The sequence below is a fragment of the Tenebrio molitor genome, chromosome 9 (assembly GCF_963966145.1).
Source record: "Tenebrio molitor chromosome 9, icTenMoli1.1, whole genome shotgun sequence".
NCBI lineage: Eukaryota > Metazoa > Arthropoda > Insecta > Coleoptera > Tenebrionidae > Tenebrio > Tenebrio molitor.
The window spans coordinates 703,133-730,129 of NC_091054.1; the positions used below are offsets into that span (position 1 = coordinate 703,133).

The 26,997-nt window shown below is 38.9% G+C and overlaps 3 protein-coding genes across 5 annotated transcripts; 2 read left to right on the forward strand and 1 right to left on the reverse strand.

Annotated features, from left to right (window-relative positions):
- Positions 1 to 2,915: 2,915 nt before the first annotated feature.
- On the forward strand, positions 2,916 to 12,897 carry Atg18a (Autophagy-related 18a). Of its 3 annotated transcripts, none has more exons than XM_069059284.1 (8): positions 2,916 to 3,473; positions 6,995 to 7,240; positions 7,301 to 7,499; positions 9,706 to 9,977; positions 10,030 to 10,179; positions 10,751 to 10,923; positions 11,518 to 11,586; positions 11,935 to 12,897. In XM_069059284.1, the coding sequence occupies exons 1-8, from the start codon at positions 3,403 to 3,405 to the stop codon at positions 12,042 to 12,044; spliced, it is 1,290 nt and encodes a 429-aa protein (XP_068915385.1). In that variant the 5' UTR covers positions 2,916 to 3,402; the 3' UTR covers positions 12,045 to 12,897. The 3 variants fall into 3 exon arrangements, with proteins under 3 accessions (XP_068915385.1, XP_068915387.1, XP_068915388.1); XM_069059286.1 differs by having other exon boundaries at positions 2,917 to 3,473; positions 11,518 to 11,580; XM_069059287.1 differs by lacking the exon at positions 11,518 to 11,586 and having other exon boundaries at positions 2,923 to 3,473.
- Npl4 (nuclear protein localization 4) lies at positions 12,885 to 26,927 on the reverse strand. The gene is made up of 9 exons (XM_069059277.1): positions 26,798 to 26,927; positions 26,380 to 26,634; positions 26,134 to 26,324; positions 25,379 to 25,779; positions 23,163 to 23,489; positions 20,596 to 20,756; positions 13,542 to 13,960; positions 13,335 to 13,489; positions 12,885 to 13,263 (listed from the first exon to the last, which is right to left on the reverse strand). Exons 1-8 carry the CDS (start codon positions 26,816 to 26,818, stop codon positions 13,336 to 13,338), a joined length of 1,929 nt encoding a protein of 642 aa, XP_068915378.1. The 5' UTR covers positions 26,819 to 26,927; the 3' UTR covers positions 12,885 to 13,263; position 13,335.
- Positions 14,604 to 18,177, forward strand: LOC138139114 (uncharacterized). Its single transcript, XM_069059283.1, has 2 exons — positions 14,604 to 14,945; positions 15,258 to 18,177. The coding sequence occupies exon 2, from the start codon at positions 15,260 to 15,262 to the stop codon at positions 16,889 to 16,891; it is 1,632 nt and encodes a 543-aa protein (XP_068915384.1). The 5' UTR covers positions 14,604 to 14,945; positions 15,258 to 15,259; the 3' UTR covers positions 16,892 to 18,177.
- Positions 26,928 to 26,997: the final 70 nt, after the last annotated feature.

Sequence of the window (26,997 nt, forward strand, 5' to 3'; positions counted from 1 at the left end):
GTAAGGATAAAATCTCTAAAATTATTTCCAAATATTCAACACAAACCCCATTTTCGAAATTCTCTTTAAAAGTGTCAAATTTGACGTATACTGTAAGTCACGTGATCACTTTTGTCAGTCGTACTCCTCTATAGAAAATCAAAGACGATTACCGAAGTACAATTTTCACCAAATCAATAAGTAAACAGTTTTTCTATTTGGTGCGAACTTTTTGGGAAGCACTGTGTATAAATCATCGTGTAAATTTGTTTGCCAAAATTTGAATCATTTTTAAGAACTGTTTCAACTAGACAAAAACTATTATTTTATAGATTCTTCTATCAAGAAGAATTTAATTTAAATCAATGGAAACAATTCTTAACTGAACAAAGAATGATTAAGTTATTGCCTTTCTAAAATGTCTTATTAATGACTTGTTGCCATAACCCCATTTTGTTCTATTATTTTAATCAGCATTAGTAAGTTTTTTTTTTCAAATTTCGCGACTACTTTGAAGTCTTTCTTTAATTCTTCACCAGTAGAGGGTTGCCTATATGTACGGTCCACTCTCTCGGGGTATCTTTTGTAAACATACCCATGTGCTTCGAGCACCAGTGGATAACATCCCTTAGCCAGTGTTCATACTTGTCAACACCAGTCAATTTAATTTTTTGAAAATGAGGTCTCCACGATACGATTTATGCCCTTGGAACTTGAGAGCAATGGATCCGTTAATCAACCATTGCGACGATACAGGACGGCCAAGGTGAGTTTGATTAGAAATTTGCAAAAAGTCTTAGAAATATGAAGTTCATTTTGATGCTTTTGTGTCGGCTAAAACGTGAGTTTTATCTGAAGACCATAATGACACTTGATTTTAAGTTGCTTGAATAAATCTGCATGCCGCACGTTCGGTTTGATTGTGTAAAGAGGTGTAACAAAGATTTTTATTTGTGATTTTGTCCAGTTAGAGATAAAACGTTCGACTTTGAGCGCCTCAGGCGATTTAGAAACATTTGAACAAGAGCCCCAATCGGTCAGTTGGTACAACACTGATTGGAAAATGACAAGAAGTCGCATCGATTTAATTAATCTTGTGTTTCGTTTTTCTTCGTTTTTATTAAATTGCTGTGTATATACGTATGTATTTGCTGTTGTAATTTTGTTTGGAACGAAAAGTCGTATATTATATTGATTTTTTCAATAAAAACATTACCTAGAGTTTTTCTAAATTAAACATTTTACACCTCTTTACATTTCTGGGACATCTATGTGAAATTTGATCAAATTCAGTTATTATCCAGCTATGGCTGACGAAAGTAAAAAGAAATCTCTCAACAGGATCAAGAAACAGTTAAGTTCACCTAAGTCGTACCCTTTTGCAAACCTTACTGCTGTAAAATGCAAATCCTTCAATTGTCAGATTTAATAATTTACCTGTCTTGTCTATTGTATGCGGCCATTTTTGCAAATGCCTAAAGGCACCCTAACAGTAAAATAGGAAATTCTTAGGATGCTTAAGGCTCTGTTAATTATCCTGTTTGATTCATAATTAATTTAATACATTTAATAAGGTTCAATTCTCGTAAAGAAGAGGTACACACTGTACGTACTCCAAACTTTTGTACATATAAGATAATCAAGGTCAATGCAAAAAAAATACGATAAAAGATGTTGACCAATGGAAATAAAAAAGTAACACATAATAATTGCCAAACTAAATTAATACTTACGAGACCGTAGGTACTCAAAAAAAGCAAAGAACTATATTTTGACATTGTATAAAAGAATAAAAGAACTCTTCAATCTAAATTGTAATTTAATATTTTAGTGTAGAAAAGTTAAATTTGAGAAAAAGAACTACAATTATATCAAAGAGTTCCTTCTAAATTGGGGAAGCGCTTTTTATTACATCATTACCGTAAACCAATAATACAGTCGCTTCTGCAGAATAGTGTAATGTGTGTTGCCTATGCGTACAATTTCTAGATAATATGTGTTCTTTCTAAAGGATTAAAGTTTCATTTTATCTTAATGAAAGTTAACAAATAAACAATGACAAACTTTTATTTTTGGTGACTGTTGATTCAAAACTATCAACTTATCAAGTATTCGACTATAATGAAACTTGCGAAGACCGATATGATTAATTAACACAATTAAATTGCGCGACTGATTGATAAGTACCTAGAGTATTGTCTTGTTAAAAATAATACTCAGTCTTTTGTGGTAGGAAGAATTTTATGACCAGACATGAAACAGATCTGATTGTAATTAATTTATGAGAATACCTATCACAAAAAGCGGAAATCTTGAACCCTACTTAAAATGATTAATACCGCTTAATCAAAATAAACACAATTAATCGCGGCAGTAAATATTGATAGTAACGATTTATACATATATCTTTGTTGTGTCCTTTGTTACTGTTTATTGTTTAGTAGACAAGTGAATCATAGATAATGTTTTATAGAAAGCATGGCACTGATTGATAAGTAACATTGTCTTGTTAAAAATAATACTCAATCCTTTGTTGTAGGTAGAACTTTATGATCAGATATGAAATACGAGTAGATATGATTAATTATAATTAATGTTGGACGATGTTCCAAAAATTGAACATCTGATGGAACCTTACTAAAAATTATCTATGTCGCTGAATCAGTGTAAACGCAATTAATCCTCATGTAAATATCTTCCTTGTGTCCTTTGTTACTGTTTATTGTTTTGTAGACAAGTAAATCACAGATAATCTTTTTAGATCAACTAAAAAAAGACTATAGCGATTTAAACAGTCTAGATCTCACTTTCTTTATCAAAACAAGTGCACTTTCTATTTTCTTAACATTTTTTTTTTCTTGTGATGCAATCGTGTATAATAAAGTGTATATTGAGTTGCCGCTGTTTCAGACGTGCGTTACAAACTTTTTTAAACACACTGTAGACGTTTATCTTTATTTGGCGATATAAAATTGCATCGTGGTCTGTCTCTAGCAGTACAGTTTATTAAGTGGGGGATAAAAGGTGAAAGATTTGTTCTTGTTGTGATACCAAAATATTAAGTAGATGGGTAAGGCAACCGGTGTTTTATGATAATAATAACGGGAGATAATGCGCAAGTTGAGAAAAAGTCAAATTGGTAGCGTCAATGTCAACAGACGTCAATAAAAATCGTTCAGGAATCGTTTAAATTTGAATCTCCCGCCGTTGGCGCTTTGACTTGCGCCCATTAAAAAAATTATCAGCTGTTCAATACAATATGGATGTGTAGTGGTGTTACTGTTGGTGTTTGTTTGGAGTAGCAAGGTCAGCCTTTGTGTGAGAAATAAGAAGAAAGTTGGAGTAACAGCTAGCGAATCGTCGAATTAGTGCCGTAGATTTAGTGTTTTCGCATCGGAAAAGTGTAATCATCAGGTAGAACTCATGAGTAATACAACGTCACCGGACTCTAATGGGACTAAGACAAATTTTGTAAACTACAACCAGGACAGCACGTAAGTGGCCTCGACCGTCCCTCTGACGCGTACTTCCCGACCGCTCATCCCCTCGGGCTCGCCCCCGGCCCAGCCGCCCCCTCGTTTTTGCCCCGGGACCGGACAAAGAATTGGTGAATTCGCGCTCGCCGCCGAATTGCGACCTCTTTTCCTCCGAGGTGAAAGGTCCTTTCCGAACGTCAATGACGGACGGATTACACTCCGACAATTTTGCAACAGCATCTGCGGCTGTTGGAGAACATTGTCAAACAAGTAGGTCGTGGACGTTCAAATAAACAAACGAATACGCACAATCAGCTGATTGTTTGACAGGAGATGCCAGCCAAGATTTCTCAGGATTGTTTCTCATGTTTTTTCGAAAAAAACTCGATTCGGTCGGGTCGCAGTGCCCCAATTGCGCCGTCACCAATACCATTACAACATCCACCTTACAAACAAGGAAACTGGATGATATCATCGTGTTGTCATGTTGTCACGAATTTTGCAACTGGTTTTTGTTTTTTTTTGGGGGGGACACGGACACTTTTTAAGTTGCCAACACTGCAAAAACCATTTCTTATTTCGTTTTTTTGTTATTACCTATTTCTTCTGCACACTGCAAATTTCTGTAGTGTTGCCAACTCACCACGCCAAATAAAAAGAAAAAGTAAACATTTTGTAACAAATAATGAACGATTTATTGCAAAACTGACCAATTTGCGTTGTGTCCACTGGCTAATTTATTTGTCAACGGTTTTACATCAAACAATATGTTTTCGTCGCAAAATGCGTCGTCGACTAATAATGAGCACTAGCGTCATCTTGTTAAAAATAATTCATTTTCCTGCAAAGTGCGAATCGTAGTTTTTTAGTTAGATAAGAAAACGCTGCAATCTCGAATTTTCTTCACAATTACTTTTTATCAAATAATCAAAACTGATAATTACCGATTTATGTGTCTTTGTTTTGCTGAATAATTTACTTTTGTTTCCCAATATCAAATAAATTTTTAGGATTATTTCTACAAAATCCTATCGATTTATAAAACTAGTTTGATAAACTAAATTATTTGAAAAAATCTAGACCACCACAATCTCGATTTTCCAGTTTACAACACCTGAATGTAAATTTTTCTCATCTTTTTGTTGTCATTTGTGAAGACTGTCAGAAAAATTCTGTGCCTGCCACCCCGAAATAGCGGTTTCGGTTATACCAATTTCTATTTATAGTTTCTGGAATCCCTTCTATTCATAGTCAGGGTGCACCCCTCTGATCGCCCCCTCCTCCCAGAATCTTTCCGGGTAATTAAGATTAGGGGAGGCGTGAGTATCGGTATCAGCGAGTTGATAATGTTCGGGACCGCGCTTTGGGTTGGTGATCGTAATTTTATTAGGGTCTTCGTTGATAGCATTAGATAGTGAAAGTGAATTTACGATCCTGGTTGCGAGTGTCGAATGTTAAAACTCCGAGAGTATCCATTGTAAATCAGAGTGGTTGACACCACTAAATGAGAAACTAATTATTCTGACAATTTCTTATTAAGATGCAGATCAAGATGCAAATAACTGTATTTGCTTGATGATTATTCCAACGTGACGTCAAGAAAAGCACAATAAGGAAGAGGTCACAGATTATTGCTTCTGGTCATATCACCTGAAATGTCACATCTGCCTAGACACCCTTTTTTGTTTTATCTCTGTACGTTCGATTGTTTGCTGTAAATTCAGGTGCGAGTATCGAAAAAAAGTGTTGACGGAACACTCAGAAACCTTTCAAAAAATTTGACCTTCAAGGTTATAATATAAGTTTTTTTGAGGTATAGATTGCTGCAGGGAAGCAACTCGTAAGCTTTTAATTTTAGACAAGTCCTAACCAAATGTAAAATAATTTTTCAAATTTGATTTTAGTCGTACGATGCGAAGAAATCCTGCTCGCCTCAAGTCGTGTTTAAAAACTTGCAAAATTCATCAAATGTGCACCTGCAGATCACCGTTATGTGGATCCGGTTGTTGGAGGCATCGGTGTTTTGTTTAAATTTTGCAATATGTGTGGTTCAACAGAAATGTTTATTAAATTCGTGCACAACGTAACGGTTTACATTCATTAACTAATAAAATTGTAGCACACCGGAGTTCAGGAAGTAATAAATGTGCGATTAAAGAGTTGATCTATGATTGGTTGTAGTCAGTCGTTACAAGCGTGCTTCACGCTTCAATAAAACCAAAGATGACAGTATCAAGAGTCTGATTCTTTTATCTGACACATTTATTATGTAAAACATAATTCAGAAAATATTGTCGATGTGAAGGTGTGGTTAATTTTCTGCTGAACTAAACTTAATTGACCTGGTTCGAGACTTAATATTCGCTGACCTTAACCTCTAGAGTGTTATAAGAATAATGAAGAGCAAATAAATTGCTTCTTTTTTGTTTTACAAACCAATACTCTTTTTTTTATGTCTAGCAAAAAAAAAACCTAAAATAAGGTATGAAAGAGGCCACAGAATTTTGCAGTCAAATTCTTGAAGATATTCGTGAAGATAGTTCTCCTTCGATAGGTGAACAGGTTGAATTGATGAAATTCTTCTGATTATAAGAAGAATCCTAGTTTTTGTATTTGGCATAGTCTCATTGACGACCTTAAGGGTTAAAGCTGTTATTTTTGTTTTATTAGCTTTGCTGAACACACTAAACAATAATAATAATAATGATAAATGCGTTTTGGCAACAACATAGTTTCCTACAATTTAATGATGCAATGCTATTAAGTGGTTTTTGTGGTTTCTTACATTGTAGCTCATTCAATTATAATGGGGCTTAATTGCTAAAAATTTGAATTTTTTTTTTTAGTTAGATCTATTACTCACGACTTTTTTTCTATTGAGATAAGAAATCGGCACATTGGTTATTATTTGGGAGATTTTTTAAATTTTAAATTACATTGTGTAGAAACATTTATAAAAACTCTTGTAGTAAAATGCAGAAATTGTATTTTTTTACGATGCATGAAAAATTATGTGTCGTAAATAACTTTCAATTTCGCCGGCACAGGTATTTTCTCAACATTCTTGCCAAATGGTCCAGGGTTTATACCTGTCCCTTCAGGTACCTGAAAAAGAATCAAGTCCGGCCGAACGTGAAGGCCAAATGAAAATTTCTCCTAATTTCTCTTAATAGAAGCATTTTGATTGTGGTCATATGGGCGGTTGCTACATCTTGCCACCACATGTTTCAATCCTGTCCCCTATACATATTACGTATAGTTTTAGTTTTTAGATGCAGTTTCTTTTGCTTTCTCTTAGAACTATGCATTTACAATTTTATTTTTTTCTAATATGAATTTTTTTTATCCGTGACTTGGTAATTATTTTCTCTGCTCGAACAAAATGTTTCTCCATGATTCCTTTTCCACAATTTCTTCCAAGCCGGTTAATTACACTCAATAAAGTTCAGTCTTGCGTCGATTTTTCAAAATTTTCCATTTTTCCAAATTTTTTACCTTTTAATTTTTGACTAGTCACGTTTGTATTTTTGTATGTTTAGATCACTAGTGGTCGGCAGCAAGAACGGTTACCGCCTGTACTCGTTGAGCAACGTCGACGATTTGGAATTGATCTACTCCAACGATGCCGAAGAAACGTTCATGGTCGAGAGGCTGTTCAGCAGCAGCCTGGTGGCGACGGTGGCCATGGCCTCGCCGAGGAAGCTGAAAGTGTGCCATTTCAAGAAAGGGACCGAAATCTGCAACTATTCCTACTCGAACACCATCCTGGCCGTGCGCATGAACAGGTGAACCCCCGACGACGGCACCGACGCTCAGCCGACGTTTTCAAATCGACACATTTTCAGGTCGCGACTCGTCGTCTGCCTCGAGGAGAGTCTCTACATCCACAACATCCGCGACATGAAGGTGTTGCACACGATCAGAGATACGCCGCCTAATCCCCACGGTCTGTGTGCGTTGAGCATAACCCACGATAACTGTCTTTTGGCGTATCCCGGTTCGGCCCACAATGGAGAAGTGCAGATTTTCGATGCCGATCAGTTGGTGAGTAAGAGCAGAGGGTGGAGTTGGGAGGCGACTTCCACTTCTTTGCCTTTTATCGCTGAAGAAGATACGATTATGACGAGCAGCAAGAGACTGAGAAAATTCGGCCTTAAAGCAGGAAAAAGAATTGATTTTTGTGCGGGATTTTTGTGTCTTTCCTAGCCACCGCGGCTTTAAGGACGCCGCCATGGCTACCTTTTGTATGATTGAAGCTACGGACGCATCTCTTCAGAATTTTTGTTTTTCGTATCCGACTGTTAACCCTTTTTTTGTTGTATGTTTCTATGTAAAAAAATATTAGGTAATCTTTTCTAGTTATTTGTATAACTCTATTAGTTTCAAATGTGCTTTGTTCTTTTTATTTGTACTGTTATCTGTCAATTTTTGGGGTCGCTTATCGATGAGCTTTGAATTAATAATAGTAACAATAATAAAATCTAGTCGAGGCGCAAAAGATAACGTAGAGTTCACAATTATTACAGTTAATCCTTTTATTTGTGAAACTGAGTTACAGTACAATAGGTGAAAGGGATATTGCTGGACTTCCTGGAAAAACCCTGTGACAACGCAATCGGCATAAATAATTAAATACTTCAACGGTAGAATAGAACACTATTTAAGGTCGTCGCATTAACACACGTGACCAGTTATAATTAAAAATACTTATTATAGAGGGTGTAACAGAAAAAAATTGCATTTATTTTAACTGGTAATAGTACTCGTCAATTACAACAATCTTTCTAAATAAAGTTTCTTGGAATTTGCAAAATTGAATTGCCATTTGTCCCTCCTTTATTTTGACGTACTTTCACGTTGAATGCAATTTTATAAATCTGAAAACTTTTTTAAACAGGAATCGTAAAAACTGAATGTTTTTATTTCATTCGCATTGCACTTAATGAATTAAATGGTTTCACTTTCGTTTGTTTTTTTATTACTGGTGTTTTTCTTGAATGTCATGAGAAATTACAATTGCGCTTCATGAATAAAAAGGTTTCACTTTCGTTTGTTTTTTGTTAGCCCCTTGTTTTGTAGTCGAGAAGTCCTATTACCAGTTAAAATAAATTCACTTTTTTCTGTTACACCCTGTATACAAATGGTATAGGTTTTAGATTTGAACCTTGCATCACACCATCGTATGTTTTGTAACGACCAAGTCCAAAACCACTGATTTCCACGTGTCGGTTTCCACATTGTGACGATGATCGAAACATCTAATCATTATCTCTATTTCATTATTCGCATTCTTGAAGTGTACTGCATTGTTTTGAATTTATTCATTTGTTTTCGCGTGGAAACTTTAACATTAGCACGACTCGCAGACCTGTTTCTCTCTTTATTTTATTGTTTATTTGTCAGTCGACAGTCAAGTTTTTAAAAGTTAATATTGTGACATCGACGCTCCCCCGAACTTTGTGGGCGTTTGAGGATTCAACGATTGATTTATTTTTATCGAAATAAAATTGTTAAAAGAGAATAGCAAAAAAGTTTATTCAAAGTGGAAAAATTGGATTGCTGCAGAGCGATGGGTTGTCGCCTCGTTTTTTTCGTCAGAAACCTGGAGATTTTTTTTTAATTGGTCAGATAAAAAAGAGTTGGTTCGAATAGACGCAACACAGTTTCGTAATAAAAATTACACTTTCGTTTTGTATTGTTTTAAATTGCTTTCGCAAGTTATTTTCGTGAAAATATCAACTTCCTTTTTTTTGCACGTGCATTTCAAGGGCATCTCTATGGTGTGTGGATAATACTGGTGTCCACAGTTTATTATTATTAACTATTTAAATAATTATTAATCTATTCTGAGCATTCATAATTAAAAATAGCTGAGACAATTATAAACATGCATTTTTTATTTGTAATGTGTACTTTTAACACGACCACAATTCTTGAAGTGTGAACGAAATTACTACTTTATTCGATGGCATTTTAAAAATTATTTTTGTGGTTTTTTTACAACTGTTCTATGAAAGTCAAATTGTTTATAAATATGTATTTTGGTTTACAAATTACCTCCTGTAAATGCAGCACCATTTGCATAAAAAGATAATATTTTTAAAAAATAAAAGGTTTATTTGCGAAATCCTACTAACATTTGAAACACTTTTTGCTATTTGTATTTCTTCTCTTGTATTTTATCATTTACTTTCCCTTTTTACGATTTACTAGTGCCAAATTTATTTTCTGACTCTTGCATTTTTAACAGCACGCCAAAACAATGATTCCCGCTCATGACAGTCCCCTGGCGGCGCTCGCTTTCAACCCGAACAGTACAAGAATCGCCACCGCTTCTGAGAAGGGAACGGTCATCAGAGTGTTCTCCTCTGCGGACGGTCAAAAGTTGTACGAATTCAGGCGCGGCGTCAAGCGTTGCGTCGACATATCCTGCTTGGCGTTCAGCTCGTGCAGCCAGTTCCTGTGCTGCAGCAGCAACACCGAAACGGTCCACGTCTTCAAGTTTGAAGAGCCGAAAGAGAGGTGAGTTGCCGTCAACGTCCCAGGCACTCGTCAAAATTGTCTGTCGTTTCAGTCCGAAACGCCCCGCGGAGGACAACAGCTGGATGGGTTATCTCTCGTCGTATCTGCCTTCTCAAGTTACCGACGTGTTCACGCAGGGGAGGGCTTTCGCCGCGGCGCACTTGCCGACGCAAGGCGTGAGGAACGTTATCTCGATTGCGACGTAAGTGTTGGGGGGAAAAGGGCGCGGGAGTGGCAAGTACTCCACCGGAATGACGGCCCCAGAGAAAATAAAGTCTGGAGTCTTTTGTTTTTAGGATTGATTTAATTTTTGGTATAGAAATTCGAAGATAATTCATTCAATTCCTTTTTTGTTTTCTTTTTTTTATCTATTCACGCAAAATTATTCTGTCTCTTATTTGTAGTGTTAAGAAGTGACGTCCTTTTTTCTAGACAATCCTCAGTAGAGGGCACTGTTTTTGTTTACACTATTTCTTTTTCCGCACTTTTACTCTTTATTTTAGTAATTTTTCAATTATCAATGATGTCTTATTTTTATTCTCGTTTAATTACCGATGCTCTTTTATTTCTAACCTCACTTTCATCACATATCTTTCACTTTTTCGTCAGTTTTTTGTTGTTCAACAGTGTGGTCGTCTCATTTTTTATTAATAGCACCATCTCGACCTTGACAACTAATTTTCTTCGTCACATCTCTTCCGCGTTCTTTCCAGTTTTCGGCACTTTTCTAGTCCCAACCAGCGCGTATCTTTGATTTATTTTTTCGTCGTCAGGGCCCAGAACCAATTAAGACTGTTGGTGGCGACTCAGGAGGCCATCTTGTACGTCTACAACCTGGACCCCAACGAGGGCGGTGACCTCACCCTGTACAAGCAGCACCGCCTCTCCGACCTTCACGATTCCACAAGAGGTACGACCACGACCGAACCGCAGAGCATCGAAGGAGGTAATCAATCTTGATCGTTCGTTCTCTCTTGTTTTTTTTTTCTTTCGTTGATTGTATTATTGTAAATGTGAGGCAATAGTTAAATAGATAAATGTCCACGTTTACGACAATCAGTATGTAGAGAATGTTTTTTTTTAAATACATATACATAGGATGGGTCTTGCAAAAATAAAAGGCGTTAATAATAGTGAAACAGTCGAATTTTTGACTTATCACCAAAAATAACGCCAACAAACCTTTGCAATCCTTTTTAGCCTTTTTGTGTTGATTTCAACCTTGATTCCTGTCTGATTTGATTTGTTTTTGTTTCAGTTTTTTTTTTAGTATAGATTTTGTTTAATGCCCGAATTGGAGTTGTTGCATGTCGCTGATGTATCAGACTGGCGCTGGTTTTGGGACGGGGTCTGGGTGGGTAGTTTTGCGTAAACAGTGCCAATCTGAAATATCAAGGACATTTTGCATCAGTGCGGTTGGCAGTTGTTTGTTCGTGCCACGAATCAGCAGCTGCCACCCTTCGAACTTACTTAACTTCCCCCACCACCTGTAGTTATGCTGTAACCCGCACCCATTATGATTTTCTCTGTTCCGTGCAAGGCTCTGCCATACTAGCTAGCTACGCCGGCATCGTCAAGGGCAATCCCGTGGGCCAAATGTCAGGTACTGGTCAGTATAACAAAATACACTTAATGTTTCAATTATCAAAAGACTACATAAAAACATCGATAAGTACGCATCATAAGCCAGTAATAATCTTAACGCACACCCCTTGCGTTCTCTTCTGTTTTCCTCTTCGTACTAGACGCACACACCTGTCTCGTTTTCGTTTTCGATTCATCCCAGTTTTTTATTTTATTATTTGAACGCTTATAGTCTATTATACATTGCTTGGCCAGTAGCAAATGATGGCAATTTGGGCCCGAGTTGCTGTGCCGGTGTCAAAAATCACGCTATCATTGCGATTGGTCGATCGGATGCGTCTCAAACGCGTCTTTTGTTCTGTTTTCTGCCCAGAATCGGAGAAGCTGAGGGAGATAGCGGCGGCGACCGAGTCCCCACCCAGAGGACCGTTCCACTTCAACGACGACCAGGAATATCCGCCGCTCACCCAGAACTCAGACTGAGGTCAGGACACGAAGGATCACATTTGCAGGTACCAGGTCATGTTCGGTGTCGTTCTACTGATTCATTTCATCGTCAGGATTAGCGAGGATCTGATTTTCTACCTGTTCAATCTGAACGGCTGATGGGTTTTATCGTTCTTTTTTTTTCTTCTTATTGTATCGTAGTATTTTTGTCTTTTTTAGTTAAATTGTGTCAAGTATTCAAACGTCATTTGAGTTGTGTAAGCTGAAGATCAAATTTTTTGTGTTTTTTGTTTGCGAGCTGATACGAGGCGTCCGATCCCGCCGCCTTAAACTCTCGGCTAGGTAACGTATTTTTTTTTTTCGTTTGATTTGTTTTTGTTCAGTTTTGTCGCGAGATCGGACGCATCGCGCTCCACCAGTAGGTCAGCAGAATTCATATCAACCAACACTATTATATTTTTTGTAAGTTGATTACCGTAGATAAATTATTTTGCAATTTTGTCTCTACCTTGGAGTTACAGAACCAATGTATTTTGTAATTTGTTTTACGTAAACAGAAACGTGCTTTGTGTGTCGCTTGCCCCTCTTGCGCCCTCTTTCCCATCTTTCTGTTTAAGTAAAACGAATCGTTCTTAGTGGAAATGTTTAATTTATTCTAACTTACTGTAAAAGTCGAGCCATGGTTTAACCCTTATTTTTTGATACATGGGGGTATGTCTCGTCGTTTTTACAGTAGAATTTTTTTTCAATTATTTGCGCACATTGTGCTGTGTACATAAATAGATTCTAAGAGTGATAGTGTGTTTATATGAAATGATAAGGAAAGATATTGTAAAATGAATGAATGAAAGTGTGATACAACAACAATAATAATCATTTCATGGATAAACTTGTTTTTATTAAGTAATGTACGAAGAGTCCGTCAAAAACTTCATTATCACCGTACAGTCGGAACAGATTATCAAAACGAGACGGAAACAAAGTTCGGTTAATTTATTTACAATTGTATTTTTAACGATAGATGTGTACCAATAAATAGACGCCGTACAAATACAATTTTACATAATTTAGAAAAATATTAGGTTGATGTTCCGCTTCACCGATAACGGTGTTGTTATTCCGCGTGAGAAGGTTGAATCGTAAATGAAAATTTAAAAACTAAGGATTTACAAGTGTACTCTATAACCATTAAACAATATTTTATAATTACTTCCAAGACATCACATCATCCAATTTTGTGCAAGCTCTTGTCAATCTGGAAAAAAATCGAATCGGTTATCTCGACGCACGAGAGCACTCCACCTGCTCTCTCTCTCCTTTACTCACCTCAATGGGACGTGGACCTGGGAAGACTGCACATTTCGCAATTGTTCACCTCCGACGTGTTCAGGAAAGTGCAATGGGGGCACGTCCACTTCGCCTGGACCCCGCTGGAGGAGCTGGCCCCCGCGTTCACGCTCCCCGAGGCTACGCTGCCTGGCCTGCGCCCACAAACACGGATTTAAAACGACACAAATCACGAGTGCTACTCACCTCGACGGGGGCGGCGAACTGGCCGCTATCAGCTGTTCGATGGTGGCCCAGTGCTCGCTGCTCGACCACTCCTCGGCGGCGGCGGCGTCCCTGTTCTTGAGGGCCCTCAGCAACGGCCCCATGTACTCCTTCATGGGCAGCATGTCCATGGTCGCTATGTAGAGCAACAGGTGGAAATCGTTGATGGCTGTGAAGAACTCGTTCGAGTTGAACTGCGAGAGGTACTGGTTGAGGGCGTTGAAGTCCTGGATGTCCCCGTCCAGCAGGCGGTTTTCCACCGGGAACGGTTGCTTCGCCGGGTCCGAGTTGAAGGTGTAGGTCGGGGTGACGGGGGTGGAGGCCGGCACGTCCAGCAGGAGGTACTCGACGGGGAGGGGGCGGCCCAGGCGGGACACTTCGTTGCCGTAGGTGTCTTTTTCCTGAAAGGGGCGAAAGTTCAATCCGTAGGTAATAGATACTATAGGGCGGATGGTTTCCCATCAAGTGAGAAGAAAGACGGCAGCGCCACCTGGATTTTTTACATGAAATAAACAAGGTAGGTCGACATACCAAAGCGAGGAGCTGAAGAGACTTTTAACATGGAATTTTTTTATATTGTCCAAGTCTGAAAATAAAGTTGTTTTTCTAGTTTTGTTTTTGGTATGTATTAAACAATACAACACATTTTCTATTTTAATTTTTGCCACTGCAGGGACAAGCTCGTCTCATATTTACGTATCATAAATAATTTTTTACTGTATTTAAATAACGCGAAAAAACCTCTAATTCCATCAGCAAACATTCTGATTTATGTTAAAAACAAATTGTGTGCGGTTCGTTGTTTGTATTTGGTCTATGCGCAATAATTTTGCAATTGTTTACCATTGTTCTGTTATTGTCCGCCACTGTTATAGTTCTTTTTTGACAATGGCAAATAAAATCGGAAACGATCGCATACAACGGAATTGGATTCGTTCAGTATGTTTTGAATTTTGTCAATTGAGTAGAGACGCCACATTCAAACGTGGCGCCTTTGGCGGGACCGGCGTGAAGTTGTCTGCACGCTGTCAAAACCGGACTGACGCCGCGTCCGCGCATCGTAGCTAACTTGACTGTGTGCGGTTAGTCGTCAACATGATGTGGCACATCGTTCGGCGGCCACAATAACTTTAAGTTTTTTCGTAAATCTGCCGATATTGTCGGCACGAAACAATTATGTAATATAAATCTCGATTAGTTAATGCATCGTTCACCGTACCCGTTCTAAACGCTAAATAGTACAAACACGCGAAAACCGTTGCCGAAACACCGAGTTTTTATAAGATTAGACAACCGACGACCAAAAAGCGTATCCCTCGTTTTATCGGATTTACTCAAAGGCTGTGCTACACATCGTAAACAAAACATTAAAAAAAAACCATAACGGTAAGTCCCCTCATGATTTTTGTCGCGTTTTCGCTGCCGTGTCGGAAATTTATTGACCAAAACGCCAGCAACGCTCGCGTTTTTGACAGCAACCACGGAGACGCAGTTGTTTGCTAGGCTCACTTGTCGGCGGCGTTTAGGTGGTTTCGCCGCCGCCAAAGTCGGTCCTTGCCGCCCATCGGGGCCGGTAATGTTGCACAATCCACGCGAAATAAACAAATTTGTGGGTCCGAACGGCCGGAAACGTGGCGCCCTCTGCGCGTTGACAGCGGCCCCTCCAGCATGCATTTAAAATTGGACGATTTATTCCAGAAATGGAATCAGTGGTCCCCGAGTTCGAAGAGTTGATGTTGTGCGGCTACTGCAAGCAGAAGTTCAACGATTCCGACCAGAGCCCGAAGCTGCTGTCGTGCAAGCACTACTTCTGCCTGCAATGCATGCGTACCAATCTGAACAAGGGCCAGGAGTTGTACTGCGTCTACTGCTGGAAGCGCACCGAGATCGGCGACATGGGCCCCGAGTCGCTCCCCACGTACGCGCCGGTCCTCTGTCTGACGAAGAACTTCTCCCAGCTGAAGCTGGGACCGAAGCCCCCCGATAAACCGACGACGACCAAAGTCATCTCCGAGAATTGTCACACCCACGCCATGCCGTTGGCGTTGTGGTGTCACACGTGCTGCTCGCCGGTGTGCCGGGCCTGCGCCACCACCAGCGACCACACCACCCACCAGATTAAGTCTCAGAACGAGGCCAAGGACCAGCTGATCGCCGAGCTCCAGGTGGACCTCGCCTCGATGAACAAGATGCTGTCCGAGATACAGCGGCTGGCGATGCAGCAGAGGGAGTTCCTCCTCAAGATACTGGAGGCCTGCGTCACGCTCAAGACGCACGTCGAGGCCGACCTGACCAACAACGCTTCGCACTTCGAACTGTCCGAGACGAGGGACACGCTGGCCAAGCTCAGACTGAACCTGTCGATGGCCGAGAACCTGACCGACGTGCACAACCTCTACTCGAGCGTGAACGTGGAGAAGCAACGGCTGCAGCTGCGCTACCAGGAGATGTACCTGCAGTGCCAGCTGGACGATCTGATCAGAAACTCGACGGTGATCTTCGACTTCCAGCTGCTGAAGCAGGCGTTGAGCAACATCCACAACGGCGAGGTGGCCTTCCCGGGGAACTCCCGCATTCTGCCGCCCTCCCAGCAGAATCCGATCCTGTTCCTGGCCAACTACTGCATGTCGCAGCTGTACTCGCGACACGTCCTCACCAAGCAGACGGTCAACGGCAGTCTCGACTACCACAACCACAACACGATCCCGCCCCTGAACTACGTCAACCACGGCCCCCAGCACCTGGTGCTCACCACGCCCAAGAACATCTACCAGGAGAACAACCTCATGATGCAGAACGTGATCCACTCGCCCCAGATCCGCAACCCGGCCAACATGTGCCCCCTCTACTACTTCAACATCGAGGTTAACGGGGCCTCGCTGGGGCGCATCGTGATCGAGGTGCGGGCGGACGTCGCCCCCAAGATGGCGAAGAACTTCGGCCTGCTGACGACGGGCGAGGCCGGCATGGGCTACAAGGGCTGCCAGATCTTCCAGTGCTGGGAGGGTGAGAGCGTCATCACCGGCGACTTCGAACTGAACAACGGCCGCGGCGGCAGGTCCATCTTCGAGGACTCGTACTTCCTGCCGGACGACACGAAGCTGATGGCGGTCAGGGGCACGGTCGGCATGAGGAGGACGCAGAAGAGACACGACAATCTAGGTATGGTCGGCTCCCAGTTTCGTATTATATTGCAGGAGATGCGGGGCTTCACCGGGATATTCGGACACGTTATCGAGGGGCTCGAACTAGTCGAGAAAATCAGCACGTACGGGGACACGGCCGGTAAACCAACCAAAAACATACTGATCGCGAAATGTGGCAAGTTATAAAACGAGAATTCGTCTTTCGTCGTACCATCGAAAAAACAAAAAAACACACGGAAAATGTCAACTGAAAATGGCGCCACCACATGACAAACCGGTTTTCAGATGACATGTTCGATACAACAACAACAAACAACACTAAATTAACTTATTTGATGTGTATAATGATATGAATCAAACTTTGCTTCAAACAAAAAAAACAAAAAAAAAAATCTGTACAAAAATATATATCTAGATGTTTTATATATGTAGCTTCAAGCATAAAACTGCGTAGTTAATGATCACGAAAAGATGAAAACGTAAAGATACCGTCTTAGCTTAATAGTACTATCGAATTCCGAAATAACTATATTTTCGTATCGTATGAAATATCGTATATAAAAAAGAGAGCAAACACGAGCGATATTTTTTATTGTTGTCGTTTTTCAGCTTGTGAAAGGGACGTTTTTAGCTTAATAAGTGTCTATGTTATGTTTGTTTCCTGGTGCGGTAGAAATGTTAAAGATTACAGAGTTTAAAAAAAATTGAAAAAACAAAAACCCGGAATGTCAACGTGCAGGAATTGAACGTGAAACTTTTCTTTCGTTTCGAATTCCACATTGGAGCCTTACGATTTGTCACCGTTTCGTTTCATCGATGCTTCCCTTAATTTTTTTTTTTTTACTTGTTTCGTGTTGTACCTTATAGGATTAGTTTGTATTGGAGTTATCACCCGTGCAATGTGTAGTAACAATATCATGGAGGATTGCACACAAAGATGTAATTTGGTAGTTTTGTGTTGTTTTTTTTTTCTTCAACACAAACGAACTTTTTCGTTCGTGAACCGAAACCGAACGCACGGTCAATGCGAAAAAAAACGATGGGATCCCCTGAACAGTCACGGGTTTGGGTTCATAAACAAGAAGTCGTCAAGAAATCTCCCATATTATTTTTTTTTCTATAATTATGTTTGTCATGTTTTTCATTATATGACATGAATATAATTGTCTAGTTTAAGTGCGGTAATTCGGTACATTGTTAAATTGTACGCTTGAACTGCGCGTTTAAACAGATTTCGTGGCGTGGGGTTGATTAAAAAATACTAATCCGTTGCGAGAGCGAGAGCGTTGTCCGGACGAGGTTTGGTTAAACGTGCACCTCAAGTTTTGTAGTTTTTAAGTTAATTAATTTAGTCGCAACCGGGTATATTTATCGAAGAATCATAATATAACATGCTAGAATCGCTGTCAATGTTATAATGAAAAAAAAGAATGAAAAAAAAGGCAAATAAAATCTATATTTTTAACGTTTCACATTGGTTTATTTTATTTTGTTTTTCTAACTGTCTGACGGAACACTAACAATTCGGTTTGTGGGACAAAAACGAATACAACGAATTTAATCAAACGTTTCAAGAGAATTGTCCGAGTGCATATCAATTTTGATTTCTTGTAGTGTGTAGTGGTATTGTCCTGTTTTGCTATAACAAGAATTTATTTGTGCCTTACACGGTCGTACACTTTTCTGTTATTGTCATCCCGAATGAAATCTAGTTTAGTTTAGGTCTTCCTTGCGGTATTTCAGACTACTCCGGCCTGGGGTTCCTGAATGAATGTGTCATTTAAGTTAAGTTCATTGCGTGAAAACTATTTTTGTAGGTTATGATTTGTGTCGAATTTGAAAAAATATAAACAGAAAAAACCTCCAGTTGTGCAGTTTTTATTGAAACTACTCCTATCAAGTCGAAACTGAACCGTCTGACATTTTTCTGACATGCAAGGCTGCCAACTGCCGGGATGTCAAAAATGTCACAAAAATTTCAACAGAAGCGACCTGAGCTCGAAACTTGAACTCAATTTGGTGAATTCTTAATGCGATTGAACCATGTTCGACAGAACCAAGATGATTTCCCAATTTTTGCCACGATTCAAAAATTTTTGACATAACCTCAAAAAGTCAAATGTTTGTAGAATGTGAATTGGTCAAGCCAGGCTTTTTGGGGTCGACAATCCGCCAGTCTGGCACTTTTTCATTCAGCAACTCCATCCCGTTGCGAACGCAGTCGGTCCAACAGATATCCGAAATAATTTTTTTTCCGACGACGTGGCGGCACGTCTTTGTAATTTTCTGTCCAAGTTGTGTACAGAAGAATTCGCGAATAATTCGTTCGACGATGATCACGACGGGGAGGGTGTGAGGGAAAACGACGGATCGGAAGCAGTACTCGTATCATACCTTTCCAAACGTTAGAATATAAGTAGCGCGACAAATATCATAGCCTAAATATTGTATGTAAGCCTAAAAACAATAAATGTTTCGCAATCTTTCATAACGCGTATTTGTCTAAGTGTTACAAAATCGGTGTTGATGGGGGGCGATTGGGGGCGCGCGGATCGATCGATGAAGTATTTTTTTTTGTGTAAAATTGTCACGGCAACAATTTGCTCATTGTACGTTTCCAGAGTGCGAGGCGCGCTCTGCCGGCAGACGAGGCGTGAAACGTCAAATTGACATATACGTTTCAAGATGGCCGATACTTTGCCCTCGCGTACCAGTCGCGAAGAGTCCGTGATGATTGTTCGCTTCACAAGGCTGTGGTACTCGTACTGATGACGCTTCACACCAATTAGCTTAGCACACCGATTAAAATTACTGTCGCCGTTACGACATACTCATTAGACTCGACGATAAAAACATTTGAACGACAGAGTGACACGACGTCTTTCCTCCGCCATGGCCTATAACAATTGGACAATCATTCGAGAACTCTGACCTCTGATGCTCACCTGTCACTACTTCATCGTTCGACCCCGGCCGACAGTCTTTTCCGAATGAAAAAAGTGCAATGATGACACTTTGAATCGTACCGGGTAGCTCAACAATCTCGACATTGCGTTTCGTATCTGTTACGTTGGCAACGCAGCGTGCTGAAATTTTTTTTTCCGATTTTTTACGCAATACATTCGTACCTGTTTTCATTTTTTATGAACTCAGCACAAGTAATACGAGTGGCCGAAAAAGAGCGCGCCCACGGGACGCGTTCGTCGGGCCACTCCGTATCCTGTATCATACACCCCGTTGTTCGAAATTACAAATTCGGACGCGGACCACGTCTTCGTCACAACAACTACCGTAGGTACCGTCCAGATGTCGCCAGTTCCGATCTGATCGATTTCGGTGTTGTTTTTTGTTGAGCTACCCCGTAGATCGCGTACTACTCGTCTCCTGTTGCTCGTTGCGTCTCTTCAACTGTCTAAACTAAGATTAAATAGATGTGTTGCAGAATAAATGTGCAAAATAATAATAATAATGAGAAGAAATCGTCTTACATAGATCTAGAATCGTTGTAAAGTTTTTTGAAAAATTAGCTTAGTGAGAAATATTTTATGTAAGCGGACATGATATCACCTCATTGGTAATTAACAATAATACAATAATAATAGTAGTAGAATTGTCGTAATTCGTTCGAAAAAGGCTGCGTGTGCATGTTGTGATGTCATGTCGGTAGGTTCATATAGAAAAAATTTAACAGAAACTGATTACAAAAAAAATTATAAAAAAAAAAACAGAAACCCCTCATTGCGAAACTTAAATGTAGCAGCCAGTGTTTGTGCCTTGTACCCGACTAAATATTTGTGATATTGAGTACCTACTACCACCTCACTCTAGATTTCAAATAAATTACTTTCCGCATCTGTAGTCCGCAATGTTTGATTATTTCACCCACTCACCTTGTAATAGACGTCCGGTACGAATTGCTTGTCTGATGATTCCCTCACGTAGCCGAGCTCGGGGGCGTCCTTAGTGGGCAGCAGACAATTGTCCCGGACCAGAGCCATGCACTGGTTGGACACTTGGTAGCCCTCCATGTGCACCTGATTGGTTTTGTCGCCTGAAAATAGACCATCTCTCAATGACGAGAAGAGAAAAACCACAAGAACAGAAAAAAAAAATCGACGTCGACTGACAAGGTCATGTCCGCCTTAAAAGGCAGCAACAACTTTTTAAACGGCAAATTCGACAAATGAGTCGGAAGGACGATTTTTTGTTTATTTTTTTATTTAATTCCGTAACTTGAGGATTTTGTTCCCCACGGAATTTGGCAGTTGAGTTTATTCTTGAGCAATCCTCAACAAGAAAAACGTACATCGCTTACATAATTATGACTAATACACCGTACCAACATGTGTTACGATGATAATAATTTAATTTGGGACATGGAACTAATCGAAAACTGTTGTTTATGTTGGTTTAATAAAAGTTATCATTTTTTGCACGAGCTGACGTGTTTATCTGACAGAATTGCGAAACTAATTAAAATTAATAACATGACGCCGAGTTCCATGCAAATTTTTTATGTTATGGAATAATATTCTCGATTTGAAAAAATTCAATTTTCAACATCGTTATACTAAATCGTGACAAATTAGTGAGGAACTTCCATTCGGTGATTTAACTTGTTAAACATTTTTCCGATCTGGATTTTTTGCAAGTGCGGCCAAACAATTATTCACACTTACACATAATTGACAGTCGCATCACGTTTTCGCACATTGGAAAATCGTTAAGAAATGGAGTCTATGCGCAAAACGTCATTTTTACTATTCTCGAAAAGTCCAAGCTACGTTTGTCGAGAACAGAAAATAAGAGGACAAAATAATAAATTAGATAAATACGCTGACTGTAATTTCGGTTTTCAAAATTAAGGTTTTTAATTAAAAAATGTAATTAACTAGACCAAGGTGTAGAGAAATGTTTCCTTGGAAAGAAATGAACTTACGATTAGTTTAATTATAGATATATTAAAGGTAATTATGTCAACGCAAATTACTTTTTAAAACTTGTCTACTTGTTCCACGAGTAAAATGAATGTCGTAAATGTTATAAACGGTATTTTTTGGACGCAGTTAATACAAGATTCCAATATTGTTTTTGTGAAAAAAAAAGTTTGATCACCACTAGAATACAATTTCAAAAATTTGTCTAAATAATTCCAAAAACCTTTTTTCCAATAGCTCAGGGTAAGAGTGTAGTTGGTCTTTAACCCATTTTTGAACGATTTTTAATTTCATACTCACAGCCTGCGTTCAGAAATTAATTCCTTCGAAACAGCCTGTGCATTTTTAAACGTATGTCTGTTTAAGACGCAGTTAACGTTTCGTGCATGTTCGCAAGTTCAATTGTAGGTTGTGTAGGTTAAGCAACAACAGACATGTTCCAAATCATAACTACCTTGAAGCGTGAACACCCGTTACAATTGAAAAAAAAAAAAGTAAAAAATAAACGCACTAATGTGTTGAAAACAAATTTGCAAATCTTGAAATGATTTTTGTTTTTGTTTTAATGAATGTATTATTTTCGGTTCAGTGACGTTTACCTTTCCCATTTGCAACAACAATTTGCATTTGAAGTTATGCAACTTAAACTATGTTTTAGCACGTTATCATTTTTTAATGGAAATATTTGCACGTTCTCTTTACTAAACCTGAAATATTCGAGTGACTGTTACGATGTTTTTATCATAAATAAATCTTATTAAAACTTTTTCGTGTGGAGTTATTGGTAGTTACAATTTTTTCATTTATTTAGTGTGTTTTAAGTTCTAATTTTCTTTTGGTCACCTTCGTATCAAGCTGAACGTCACGCGAATATTATTTTACTGTTTTATGAAAACACTCTGTATTCTGTAGAGATCGCTGCATTTTCGCCATTTACCTCCCCGCTGGGAAATTTATATTTCTCAAAATATCTCGTCGCAAATTTCCCGAGAATAAATCCCTTTTATCTCGATTTAATGCAGAAAATTTTCCCCACGGGAGTCGGCTATTTCTCTTAGTTCACTTTGATCCTCGTCATGATGTTTCCTTTGCATTTTTAATTAAACATTTTTCCTTTCACGCTGACTAAATTCTGTTTGCATTTTTTTTTTAATTAATACGTTTATGTGAACGTCCAAGCGTACATTTTCTCACCTTGTTACGTTATTTATTTACGAACAAAAAATAAACCAACAATTTCAGGGAATTTTATCGCTTTTTGTTGCTCAGTTAGGTTGTCGCTCCGATAAAAATTTTGCTTATCATTGCTAAACTTTACGCCGGGACAAAGTTCCACTCCTTTTCAGTTGGTCACAATAAAACGCCACGATACAAGAGCAACAAACAGCACAAAATGTTGGCACGCGTCAAACGATAATTTTAATTTTTTTAAAATCTAGTCCCCAGATAAAATTATAATTATGCAAACATTTCGAAACGTAAATCTCCAAGCGTTCCAACAATTTTTTTCTAATTCTTACCTGTCACGCAAACTGTGACGAATTTCGAGCCGAAATAGCCCCCAGAGGCGTATTTGCACGGATTGGGGTACTGGTTCTGGAAATGTCCGGCCATTATGCATTCTTCAGCCGACAAGAAATGACTGTTGATGTTTCTCGAGTGCTTGACGGTGCCTTTCTGCATGTCTTCCGGTATGAGATCAGTGAAAATCCAACCCACTCGTCTCAGGCCTAAGCTCCGAGCCAAGTCTTCGACCAACTCCTCCTTGTCGTCTCTCAGCAGACGAATGGAGTCGCGACCGCTCTCTTGGGGCGGCTCGTAGATCGCCACCACGTTGGCTCTTATTCCTGCAAAGCAATAATAAAAACTGCTGTATGAAAAACACCGGCAAAGTAGTTGAAGATCTTAATAACGAAGAGTTAGCGAAATCTATAATTATTAGAGTTTCTGCCGCGTTCTCTGATTTGAGGCCGTATTAAAAAAATCACAAAATATTGTCAGTTATTTTTCTTTTACAATGTTTCAGAAACGGTTTTGCGCTTGAGACTTTTTACAAGAGAAGTCAACGCAGAAGAAACATTTTTGAGCATCAATTGAGTAACTATCATTTTTTCTTTAAAAACAATTAAAAACAAAACAGACAATCTGCGATTTTTAAAATCACAAAAAAGATCTTTTTCAAATCCAGATACTTGATTTTCTTGAAATGAGCTAATCAAAATTTTATTGTCCCGTAATACAGACGGTTATGAAACTGTTAAACATCTTACCAAACTTTTTTTTCAAACAATTGGAAAATAAAATACAAACAATCTTGGGCATCTTTTTTTGATCAATTTTGTTTTTTTACCACAAATTTATATTTCTTTTGTGATAACAAAAACACTCAAATCCTAGGACCATCCTACAATTGCAAAATCTTTCATAACCACACAAAAATCAATCAATCAGTTTTTGACGTAAATAATTTTCTATATTTGATATTGGAAAAATTTGTTGTGTAAATCTTGTACGGTTGGCTTCAAAAAAAACGGGAACTGTCAGAAAAAGTTCTGTCAGATTTTATAAAATTTTTATAGTTTGAAACGGCCTTTTAGAATTTAGGTTAAAAAACTGCACTTATGTGTCAGAAATACTACTGTCAAACAGACACAAATTGACATAAATTGACAAATTAAATTTTCAATTCACATTAGGTCAAATTTCATTTCCCGTTTTTTTTTGAAGCCAACTGTAAACGCCTTTCTCCAAATTTTTTCTTCTTTAGCAACAGTCCGCAACTTACTGGTCTGCACAATATTTGTACAGTATTGACAAACTCTCGCGCAAATGCTTCTTCTTGACGAAACATGATCAAAGGAAATAATTAAATTTTCTACCAAGCAACGACAAACGGGTTACGCTGATGCACGGCTTCCTAGATTAATAAGAGTCGAAGCCTCTAATACGGCTGGTCGAGTTCATCAGTTGCAGGCATTTTTTCTGTTCCTGAGAGGGCGCCACTATACATTTGTGTATTTGGCTGCTTAACCGCCTACAATTCTCATTTTAAAAAAAATCGTAATTTGTATGTTACATACACTACTTCAAAAAGTAGATTATTGATAGAAAAAAAAACATTAATACGATTTTTCATTCATTTAATTAAAAAAATATTCGTTTTTTGGTAGAGGGCGCTACTATACTTTTGGCTTTTGAAGGAACAGACAGTTCAAGGAACTCGACCAGCCGTATTAGAGGCTTCGACTCTTATTAATCTAGGAAGCCGTGCGCTGATGTAACAACTCTTTCAGGTGGAAACACTTGTTCGCTCTTGAGTTGTTCTACTATTTAAACACTTACTGATCACACCACAATTGATAAAACTGGGACACTGCAAAACAAAAGTGTTTCACAATGAAGTATTTAGAGAGAAATTTTCGTGGCAAAACAAGACCAAGTAAATCCGTGGGATTTTAGATAATAAATGCGAAAAAAATTCAATCTCACTGCCAACTATTTAAACGAAAATATAAAATAAATTTCATAAGGAATTTTTTTTTGTCTCACATCTGAAACTTTTATTTAAATATTCTTCGGCATTACGTACACAGATTTATAAAAGAAATTCTATGCTTCTCAGTGGATTTTGATTGATTTTTTTTATTTACTTGCGACGTTTTTGATGCAGGCGACGTCTCTACGTCAAATAAATTTGACGAACCTTACAACAATTTTACGAAATAACAGATCTCACCTAAAGGCACATCGTTGTGAATTTCGTAAGTTCCATACAAATAACCGATTCTTTGGTGGCCGGTCGAGCGCCAATAATTGAGGAATCTCTCCACCAGATCTTTGTTCTCGAAGGCGACGTTGTCGACGTGGCGATACACCTGACGGTTGAGTGTGATAGCGTTGGGTTGGCACTTTGAACAGATGCCTCTGGGCCATGGGGGGTGATCCTTGCAGCCGTTTTTGATGCGACAAGAGATGTCCTCGAGGGCCAAGAACTTGCCCTTGTCCACTCCTGATGTCATTTTACGCAAGTAGGAATGGAAAGACAAGTGTTTGATGTTGTGCTCGCGCAAGTACGACTCGTCAAAGGGTTCCAAGGCCGAGCAGTGGACACAACGAGAATTGCTGTTATGGCGGCACCTGAAAATCATTTTTATGCATTTATTTCTTATGTGATTCCAATTAAAATGGATTTAGCCACACAATCCGAAAAGTTTTAAATCCGTTTGGGTGAAAAAAGAAAACAAAGAAAATTTTGCAACTTCTCTGCCATCTATGATCAGTAGCTCTTGACATTTGCACTGAGTTGAATGTCATTCTGTGACATATGACGTCACTAAGTAACTTCAGAGTCATCAATGATAAAGCTTTATAGTTTTTTTTTGAAAAGTTAAAAGTACTTTGTCATCTTTTCTTTAAGTTTAAAATTGAATTTGGATGAAACAGAAAAATTGAGACTAAAACCCTAAAAAAAATATTTTTTGTTGATCTTACAGCTTTGGGTCCTGATCGCGCTCAACTTTCCCATCTTGTTTATACAGCAGCAAGTCAACATGGTCTTCTTTAACGGCGCTTAGTTTACTGTTAATGCTTAAGCTGCTACTTGGTCTCGAATTACTTATTCCTGAACTAGTAGAAGGCGCCGATTCCAGTAGAACCGGCTCGCCTGAGGGCGTGTTATTGGTCTAAAATACGCAACACTCAGCACCCTTTGGTAGAATACCTATTTGTAAGACTTACTGAAGTCGATGGGAATAAAACAGCACCATTTAGAGGTAGCAAGTAGATCATGTCCCCATGTCGCAGCCCCGCGCTCGCAACTGAGCGAGTCTTGCTGCTGGTAATTTCGTTCTTCTGGTTACGCTCTTTGTACAAAGCGAACGCGAAGCTGCTCAAGTCGAACGTGTCATGAACCCGCTCGAATAATCGGCAAGTCGTGTCTGAAGCGCTGACCTCTATCCGCTTGGTGCCCTCAGGAGACTGTACCCTCAAAAGCTGAAATGCGAAAAAAGTTCCATTTACCTTTGTCACCAGTTTCGGAATTTTTTTAAATTTTGAGGTTAGGTCGGAAAAATGGGAATAGTGGGTAAAGTACACAAAGGAGATGACTGAAAGGTCGAATTTAAAAAAGGAGTTGTAATGATAATGATTGCCTTACTATTGCTTTAGCTTTGGACATTGTAAAAAATTCATGTATATTTTTATAAGCTTAGTCAGTACTATTTCAAGTCCAATTGTCAATTGTCAGGGGAGGCAACTGCGCAGAACTGAAGTCACTAGACGACCGACATTTAAAATTGCTGTCGTTATGAATTGCGAAAATTGTTAATAATGGAAAATTCTGGAGGCGGAAGGATC

What these genes read in the sequence shown, in the direction of transcription:
- Atg18a (XM_069059284.1), top strand. Translation starts at nt 3,403, where the DNA reads ATGAGTAATACAACGTCACCGGACTCTAATGGGACTAAGACAAATTTT. An exon ending in AACTACAACCAGGACAGCAC is followed by an intron (nt 3,474 to 6,994) that starts GTAAGTGGCCTC and finishes TTGTATGTTTAG; the next exon opens with ATCACTAGTGGTCGGCAGCA. An exon ending in ACCGCAGAGCATCGAAGGAG is followed by an intron (nt 10,924 to 11,517) that starts GTAATCAATCTT and finishes GTTCCGTGCAAG; the next exon opens with GCTCTGCCATACTAGCTAGC.
- LOC138139114 (XM_069059283.1), top strand. Translation starts at nt 15,260, where the DNA reads ATGGAATCAGTGGTCCCCGAGTTCGAAGAGTTGATGTTGTGCGGCTAC.
- Npl4 (XM_069059277.1), bottom strand. Translation starts at nt 26,818, where the DNA reads ATGTCCAAAGCTAAAGCAATA. An exon ending in CGCGATCAGGACCCAAAGCT is followed by an intron (nt 25,780 to 26,133) that starts GTAAGATCAACA and finishes AATGATTTTCAG; the next exon opens with GTGCCGCCATAACAGCAATT. An exon ending in CGTCACAGTTTGCGTGACAG is followed by an intron (nt 20,757 to 23,162) that starts GTAAGAATTAGA and finishes GTCTATTTTCAG; the next exon opens with GCGACAAAACCAATCAGGTG.